At 33.3% G+C, this 10,052-nt stretch overlaps 1 protein-coding gene across 1 annotated transcript; it reads left to right on the top strand.

Moving 5' to 3' along the window:
- The first annotated feature begins 392 nt into the window (after window positions 1-392).
- LOC110019145 lies at window positions 393-7,008 on the top strand. The gene is made up of 4 exons (XM_020716722.1): window positions 393-498; window positions 645-722; window positions 5,868-5,963; window positions 6,680-7,008. The coding sequence occupies exons 1-4, from the start codon at window positions 496-498 to the stop codon at window positions 6,746-6,748; spliced, it is 246 nt and encodes an 81-aa protein (XP_020572381.1). The 5' UTR covers window positions 393-495; the 3' UTR covers window positions 6,749-7,008.
- Window positions 7,009-10,052: the final 3,044 nt, after the last annotated feature.

The following is a 10,052-nucleotide window of genomic DNA, read 5'->3' as shown; positions in this document are numbered from 1 at the left end:
AGCTAAGAAGCAACGATTGGAAGTCACATGAGGACAAAAAATAGTTGTCTAACATTTAAAAAAAAAAAAAAAACTAAGTAGCAGAAGAAAGATATGAAAAAATAAAAGTTTTTTGAGATAAAAAATAAAAGAATAACGTAGTAGCTTTCAAGCTTCACAAATAGATGTGTTGTAGAAGCTAGATGGATGAACATTTTATAAGTCTAACAAAATTTAGGGCATATGACAGAAAATGCTACAAGATGATAGATTAGGGAGGAAGAAAAATAATCTTTTAGAGAGAGAAATATAAATTGATTGAGTGATATTTTGAGAGTTTAGAAGAGATTTGGGTGCTATTAAAATAAATCATACATTTAGGTGTTAGATATATAAATAATAAATAATCGGGCACATTTAATTTTAAGCAGCAGAACGGTGACTTGTCGGGTATTGCATCATACAATCGACGAACGAACCTGGAGAGTCGCATCGACGAGAGCGAAGACATCCGAAATGGTAATTCCTATATTTTTTACCTGAAATTTCCATTTTTCTTCTCCATCTTTGAGTCCATCAATCGTATAACGTTCAAATTTCTTTAAATTCATTTGCACAAGAGGTTAACCTTTCTTTTCGCTTTCTCCTGATCATCCAATTTATAGGTGTGCTTAGCCTGCCTTTTGCCGCTGTTCCTTATCCCGGTAGTGAACGCCTTGCCGTTACTTTTCAGTTTTATCCTGGTAAGCTTTTCTCTGCGATTCGAAGTTCCATTTTTTGTCAATTCTCCCAATTCTAGGGTTTATTTTGGGGGATCATAGGTGAACTTCTGCTGAAGGATTGCCTTAACCCAGCTTTTTATTTTTCTCAGTTTCTGTTCTTATGAAACGCTTACTTCTACATTTGAATTATCTTAGAAAAGATTTTCCATAAGTGTTCTTATTGAGTTTTAACCATTGGATGCATTTTGATTTGGTTTAGTCACACCTCGGGTCAGACAGATGGTACACTCCGGTAATGCAAGGCATGATAAAAGGGTCTTAGCCTGTTTTATATTTTCAAAAGAAAGGATTATATAGAAAAAATAATGAAAATAAGTAAGAAATGATAAAATTTATTTCATTTCATAAATACGAGTTATATAACTGATACAACTGAATGAAACAAATAAATAACTGAAAGAAACTAAGGTGAAAATAAGAAAAAAACTACCCAATGTTATAAGGAAGATGCAATAATTAGTACGAAACTGAAAATACTAAAAGTAAATCTAAAGCTGGAAAAATTGCTCCAGTGGAGACGACCCTTCGAGTGGCTGGGTGAAACCAGCTGCTATTCAAAAATATCAACATATGAATCATCAAACTCAATAAATAACAACTATTTATTAAAACATAAATGACAAACAAAATGAGACATGTGAAATGAACAATAAAATGGACGCATACCATATATATATATATATATATATATAAAACAATATATTAAATGCTTATGATCACAAAATAAATGATTTAAACCCATACATTTCTATGTAAATATTTATGTGCCACAATTTTATGTATGTTCATACAAGACTTATCAATATTTTAATACTATCTCATAATATACAAGTGCAGTATATGTATACATATAATTACATATATAGTCAATTTGCTACAATTTTAGGTGCTTATCTTTTCTATTCATGTGAGTTATTAGTGTTATATTGCTTTGATTTGGTGTTCGGGAAATAGAATTTGTGTTTGTCCTAATTTCTATGGAAAAGCATACCGATTTTGACGTTGGATTGTATCAGGCCCTTGCACCAAGTAACAAACATTAAGGTAATAAACATCTTTAGATCTGTGGTTGTAAATTAATCCATGTTAGTTCTTAAATTTTTTTTGCAATCTCTTATCCATTAATAAATTCCTTAAAGATATGAACTATTTTACTAGATTTTTTTCTGCTCATTGTAAATCTCACGATATTAGGGAGGACGATTAGTAATGCTAATGAAAATGTTATATTTTATCGCCAAAAAATGTACATAAAGCCTCAAAATTTTTTGGCGATAATTTACCATCTGTCTAAACATGCCAATAAATGTACATTAAGCCTCTCAATTTTTTGCTTACATTTATAGTGATATCTGAGACTATGTAGATTTACCAATTTCTAGGGGCCTGATTGTTTATATCATTTGTTTATTATCATGCTGGAACTACTTGGATTTTTACAATGAAAGATAACTCTGAAACTAATTGCATTATAAAAAAATTACTTCCAAACCTACCTTAGAACCAAAATTTAAGTATTCTTGATTGCCAGTGGAAAAGAATAATGCCATTTCATTATTGGAAACTATCTTCTTAACATGAGATAGTACATCAATGTCCTTGTATTAACACTTCTCAACAGAGTAGGGTCTTAGAGAGGAAAAAATGCATTTTCTGTTTGTTGCTTGGTCCATTATGATTACAAGCAATGCTATAAAGTATTACCAGAGGAAGTTTATCTTTACTGCTATCTATCTCATTAATTGCAATGCATTCATGATCCTATAGTTTTAAATCGCTCCTCAAATTCTTATAAAAATCTGCCCTATAAATATATTCATCTGCACCCATTTTCTTCAAGGTCTTTGGTTGTTCTGCCTTTTACTCATAAAATGTGCAAACTTTACCCCAAAGTCATAAAATATGTTTTTGTTGGCTGCTACCTTAACTAACTAGCTAACTAGTGTACAAATATTTTACTTTTTGAAAATGTGGTGACAATAATGGTCGTAAACTAACTTGAATTTTGTGGTGGGACTCATGCTTATAAAGTTGTTCGCCTGGGCAGCCATTGATGCATAGACTGTTCTCTCTTTTGGCCACCCACCTTAGTTGACAGTCAATATGAGGGGTGGTGTCAGACATCAATTACCTCCTTCAACATTGATGTCTATTGTGAAGCATCCCTTTTTAAAAAACAAATTGATGAGGCTTTAGAGATTTAGGACCGAGGGTCGTAGAGATTGGCCTTTTGGCGATTGCTTCAACGGATTTATTGAATTTCATTTAAATTTTATGATGGCACGAGTGGCCACAAGGCCGCATCTATTGCTACTATTAAATCTTAGGTCATTTGACCTCAAACAGTCTTCATTGCACAAATTTGCACATTGTTGGAACTCCACTGCTGCACTCATGCTCTCCCAATTAATTCTTTGTTAGCTTATTGCTTTCCTTCATTTTATAAGGAAAAACAAAGTGGCAGTTGGGGTGTTTGGTTTTGGGAAGTTCTGCAGGCGAGAATGATATGTAAGTACATAGGATTTGGGTGGTATGTATGTAAATGACCCATGATTGAAAGATTTACATACATAACACTTAATTCCTAAGTATTTACATATCTAACTCCTAAACTTCAATTTTTACGTACATACCACCTTACCTATGCATGAAAAGATGTATTTTGCCTTTTAAAAGTTATGATAGTGGTATTTTCTCTATGATATGAAATATTTGGGTGGTATAAATGTAAAAAAGCTACCTTTAGGTGTTAGATATGTAAATACATAATAGTTGGGTGATAGGTATGTAAATGCACCATCATTATATCACGTGAAAGTTGAATTGGTCCAAGTTTAGCTAGCTTGTTATTTTTTGTTTTTATGAGGTTCAGTGTCGTTGGAAAAAAAGCTTGAGATCTTTTTGGATTGTCATGGGTTGATGACATGACATCATCAGTGATAAGTAGTTGGTGGAGGTTTGCTCAAGCATATGGTGTTATCCTGAAATGAAGATTGATTAGTGATTATGAAGCGGGGATTTCATTGGTATCCTTCTTCCTTTTATAAGCTACCAAAATAAATTTTCTTTCCTCTTTTAGGTTTTTCCCTATAGGGAATTGTAGTTCTCTTTGCATTAGGAACTGTGGGATTAAATTCTTTTTCACTTGCTGATTTGGGCTGTGGAACCCCCTCCAAATAGGTTAAAATATTTTAAGGTCAAGATTTTCTATCCGCTGGTTAGCGATGAGGAGATGAGTGTGTTTGGGCGAGGAGGTGAGAAGTGACATGATTTCAGCGACTCGATTTCAGCTCAAACTTGTAATACTTGTCAATTCAAAAGGATGCTTTAAAGAAAATGTAAAGTATGCCCTTCGAATCAAATTTGACTATACTATGAAATTAGAATACCTTCGATGCCTCTCTCTGAATGGGCACCTTCTGAGTCATAATATAAAAGGACAAAGGTAATTCAAGCATCTGTAAACTAAAATCTGTTAACCGTCCCTCACTTCTTACTTAGTTAAGAAAAGCACAGCTTAGAAACCATAATAGATCAAATTCTAGTAAAAGAATATTCCTTTCTAGTTTATAACTCCACTAATCATATTCTGCTGCCCACATAACTTCACCTCATAAATTGTTTGAACTAGAAGTCTATTTGCAAATCTTGCAAGAAAAAGTCACATTCCTTCAATTAAGATTCTGTATTCTATAATCAACCAAAGATTTATGTAAACCTATAGATCCCCTATACTTTAGAATCTGGCCTATCATGCAATATGAAATCTTGCAAGTGGGCTCAAGCAAATTTTTTTGTCCATTTATGATGTGAATAAGAATTTATAGAGTTGTTGAAAACATTTTATCTATTGTACAGTAAGTTAAAAATGTAGTTTTTAGTTGAATTTTAGTTTCTTTTATTATTTTGAATCTAGTTGAAATTTTTTTGCACATTCATATGGTGTTACCTTCCCATGAAACTTTAATTTATGGTTTATCCCTTTCCTACGATTTCTGAGAAGATTATATAATATTGATCCTTGTGGTTGATCCCTTTTATTTTGGCTACCTACAATTGATCCTTTATTTTGCTTGCTTGTGATTTCATATATTTGCGGAATCTCTGGAGTTGTCTGCAACTGATTTCTTTATATTGTTGAGGAATTTATGGCTTCTTGATGACGTGTATGTATTCAGCTTGTGTTCTTGATTTCTAACTCCCTCAGGCTAATACAATTCTTATAAATTCATCATTTTTTCGTGTGATCCTCTTTTTCTTGAATCCGCATTTATTGCTTTATATGGCCTTCCGATATCAGTGGCACTTCAGTGAATCCTCAAAAGTGTGGGTGTTAATTTTTAATTTATATTGTAAATGTAAGTAAACTTTATTGTCCATACAAAATTTCTAGTTGGATTTGTAATTACTTCTACTTCCAAGATTTAATTCCTTGTTCAAATGTGCCTTAAATTTTTTTAGCAAGATTGTCATCTTGGATAAGCGCAATGCATGTGATTTTGGTGATTTCTTTCATATGTTCATCTTTTTATTTCCCTTCTTTTCTTTCTACGCTTTCATTATTGATTTGAAAGAATAACCATGTTTAGTTAGATTTTCTAAAATACAGGTCTTATGTTCAATTATAGTTGTGACTTTCTGATACCTTGAGGTTCATGTGCAGTAGAAGACTGTATTTTATCTTGTTTTTTTCAAGGTCTAGTTTGACATTACTTTTGTTTTACACTCTTTAAAAAAAATTAAAATGGTAAGAAAATGTACTTGTTTGCTTATTTACTAGCTCAGCTTTTTATGGGAGTGCCTGTCAACTTGACAATTTCATCTGGTAATTTATCAATCTCGTATTGTAGGTATTTTTCCTTAAAATGAAATACCAATACCGTATATTGAAAATTTATGTCCGTTCATACTTAGACCAGAGATTCACTGATTTCAATAATACTTTTCAAAATAATATCTTCTCCTTCAAAGATAGAAACATAAGAGAATATCTTAGCCAAGTGAAGACAACTCTCTGCATCAAATCATGAATGATTATTTTGATTTTTCTTACACAGCTCTCTGCTTACAACATCTCTCTGTGCTTTTACATTTTTTTTTTAACAGGCAAAAATTTATAGACTTTTTGGATGGGAATACAGAAAGCCAGAGAGGGTTCCTCCGGCGTGTCCATACAGGCCTGCTGCCAACAAAAGTGCCCAGGTAAGCTCATATCCTTGCAATCCTCCTTAAACTTTCTGCCTGAAGTACATTGGAACATTCATCACTTGTCTGCTTTCCATTAGATTGGAGAAGCTATGACTTGTGGCCGCATCAATAACTTAACAATTTATGCTTTTAACCTGTGAAATTATTTTATTTGTCATGTTTTTACTGCAAACTTCATGATATATGCTATCATAAGCATTAAGTTTTAAACAGAACACTATTGATGTTCAATAAAACATAAGATAAGTGTTCCTCTTATGTCCTGAAGGCACTAATTTGTGGTGCCGGCGCCCTTTTGGTTTTGAAAAAAAATTGGGTGAGGATACTTGCATAATTTTGGGATGGATCTCAAAGTCATTAGATTTGCTTAAAAAAATATTACGCCATATGGGTAATCAATCAAAATTGATTTTATACATATCTCGAAGCAAATCTAATGGGTTTTGAATTTTTCAACCCAATTTGTTTTAATTTGGTAGTGCTAGCGAGGTTTAGCTTGCCAATAGGCTCTTTACCATGTAAGATGAACTTATAGAAGCACCACTTTATGTGCGAATTCTTATATACCATTGCCATCAACATTATAATCTTTATCCTGACTATTTCTTATGTTATCTAACTTGAAGTACTTATTTCTCCCGTTCAACATGATATTCTATTCTAATGTATTATTATTTTCTCATTTGATTTTCTTCTCCTCAACCTCGCAGCTTACAGGAGATCCAGAAGTAGTGCCAGAGAAGAATAAGTCCTGTCTGCAAGATGCTAAACAAGATTAATGAGCTTTCATTGGGAACGTCTACAGTTTTATTTTGTCAGGCATGTGATTCTATCTCCCGTAAACTGTTTATTGTATGCAAATCCTGATGTTCACAAGCATGAGCATGAGGTTCTGAAATTTATGGAAGAAACAAGGATTAATAGAACTTAATTCTACGATGAAATGCGATTGTGGATTTGAAATACCGCGAAAGCATAAATATACCATCCTTACAAATATTTTAAATAAAATTACTTGTATATTTTTTTTCTTGGGACCAACAGGAGTGTTTTTCCATATGAACATTTCCAGTGCACTGTTATATCTACGGTGTAATTTAAAGAAAAATATTTGATGGAAACTTGTATTAAATCAATAATTATAATAGGTAGTTTGAGCTGTGTTAGTGCTTTGTAGGTAGTAAGTGAATCACAGGGAGTATATTTAATCCTGTAATACTTTCCATTTGCGAGTATTATATTATTGGATAATGAAATTTCTCTATTATTCTAATTTCTTCTTCTGTCCCTCCTAATTTTTGGAGTTATCAGCATACTGAATCTATTATTTACCCGTGGCTCCACAATGTGTTTTTTACAATAATGCTATTGTGGAGCCTTTTGTAAGGTATCTATTATTAGACAATCCAAACCCATCTCTTGCCGTCCATATCGTTATTCCATGGACGCATCACATCTATCATCTTCATGCCCTTCACCATCCTCATCAGATCTCCCTTTAATATCCAACTTCAATAACTCGATAGATGTCACATCTCCAGCCTAAAACTCGCGTTTCATTGCCTTCCACAAACAAGTATCGCTAGATCAGTAATTCATTATTCACAAGTCCTTCCACCAATACCCATCACTAGATCATTAATTCATCATTCACAAGGTGACGATGTCAACCACGAATAATTTCTTGGCCATCACTTGCAATATTGCCTTGACTTTGGGGGCTTGATTTTGATTTGGGTTAACGTTAATGAATTTATAACTTTTTATGTGTTAGTTATATGGTTATAATAAGTAGGTTGTGAGTCTTTGGGTGTGAATTCTATAAATAGTCTCTATTTGGGAGCTTTAGAGCATCAATGAATGAAATAAAATAGTTTCATTCTTTGTTATTATTTGTTCTTTAATTGCCTCTCATTTGTTTTTGGAGTTGCTAACATTCCCAAATAATATGTTTTTTCCTCGCCCAACCATGTTCATGTCATAATCAACCCCATATTATGCATTTTCTCGCATTTTTCTTGGCCTTTATCTCTCACGTGTGGCATGTGATGAAACCTCAATCTTTATCCGTACTTGTCCATCGATTAATTAAAAGGTGTATAGTGTGTCACTTACACATAAAACAGAGAAATTTACATTCACAACACAAAATTCTTATGTATTTACATATCTAACCCAAAGTGTAATATCTAAAGTTATAACACCTTGTTATGATAAACCTATACATGAAAAGGTGTATTTCAATTATTACCTATACATTAAAAGGCGTATTTCACTTATTTAGTGGCAGTGATATTTTAACGATTTGAGTGGTATGCATATAAATATGAATGATTAGGTGTTGGATAGGTAAAAACATGAGAATTGTGTGGTATGTATGTAAAAGCCCTTTTAAACTATCATTTGGAAATTTTGATAAGTTGTAAATTTTTGGAAACTGAGCATTTGAAATTTGCCAATTATATTTAAATCAAATGATACCTTATAGTTGGCTGGTGAGTATTGCATTTCGTGAGTTATGACCATGTATTTGATTCTCTTATCTATAAATTTTAATCGAGTGCAATGTATTACTTATTCTCTCCAAAAATCACATGAATATATATATATTTGGTAATTCCCCCCCCCCAATTTAGCCATTTTTACTTCATGGGGATAAGCTGTCAATTCCCAATCTCAAGATCATGTAGATATACTTCATTTTGATTTAATATATGTTGCCCATGTTTTTGGCAAAAAATAAAAAAAATAAAAAAATAATAATAATAATGATAATTAGATTTGCCAAATAAGTTTTCTCAATTTTGAGAATTTCTTGTTTGTACAACATAACCTAGTTTGGTCTTATGAGTAAACCTAAATAGCACCCAACTCATATGGTACAACACACAAAAAGAAAAAAAAAATTTAAAAACTTAAAAGTAGATGGTACATAAAAGGTCAACCAGGTCGGCTCGCTTTAGTTTTGTCTGTCTTTAGTTCTCGGAAAGGAACCAACTAACAGATTGGTGAGGTGTGTACCATTGCCCGAAGTAACCAAAATATCATCATCCATTAGATTTCATAGCTCAAGTAGATATCCATTTTTCTTCTTCCTCCTAGAAGTGTAGACCCGCCATTCCTCATCCGAATATTGTTGCTCATTCGGATGGCTGCGGTAGAAAGATTGCCAACAGTTGGGCCAACAAGTGTATGTAAGGTAAGAGTTGTCGCCTCTACCCCTGATATTTCCTGAAGATGGGTAGCTGCAAGGTTCTCCTGATTATCAGTCCGTGTAAGTATGAGTCTTTCATTATTATTTTCAGTAGGGTTTGAAAGTGTAGGCTGCTCAGCATGGTCATCCAGCTTCTCATTGATCGCAGAAACAATATTTTTAGGGGGAAGGTCAACAGGGGCAATACACTTTCAAAACCCTACTGAATCATTACATGTCTCCCATCCATGAACCCCACTTTCTACTTTTCTGCTAATTTGAGGTCATCAGAACTTCTTCTGATAACTTCTATAGATGGGTGTTCCCACTGAAATTTTCCAATAAGAACAAACTTGAATTTGTCAGTCATTGTTGAAATTTCTGACTCAGAGAAAGAGTATTGTCTTTCCACTTTTCCTGCTTGCATTTTAATAAAGGGGCAGTTACCTGTATCACGATGCTTCTTATAGCTTGAAAGGAAGACAACCGCCGTCTTTTCCTGAGGATTACTCACCACGTGGGCAAATGAAATTTTGCTAGGTTCAACCAAAGAAGAAGGAAGCTCCATCACAACAAAGAGAAGCCCTGCAAGTCGGGCAGAGGGCAAAAAAGACGAGCTGAAGTGGACGGGGCGAAGCTGCGCAGAAGATAAGAAACCGCAGATAAAATGCGCAAAAGAATCGCAGCTCGACAGACACAACTGTAGCTCGATGAGGGAATATATATATATATATATATATATATATTCTGCATGAATATTGAGAAAATCCAACTGGTCTTACTTCTAAACAACAAAGGACAATATATCGGGATAATCAAAGGACGAGAACAACAAGTGTCATTTCCTTTGGTCGAAACTCTGAGATGACTGAACATAAGCATAGTCGACG

The sequence above is a fragment of the Phalaenopsis equestris genome, unplaced genomic scaffold (genome assembly GCF_001263595.1).
Source record: "Phalaenopsis equestris unplaced genomic scaffold, ASM126359v1 Scaffold000051, whole genome shotgun sequence".
Classification (NCBI taxonomy): domain Eukaryota; kingdom Viridiplantae; phylum Streptophyta; class Magnoliopsida; order Asparagales; family Orchidaceae; genus Phalaenopsis; species Phalaenopsis equestris.
Note: the sequence above shows the minus strand (reverse complement) of the source record. Positions and strands in the feature narration are given on the sequence as shown.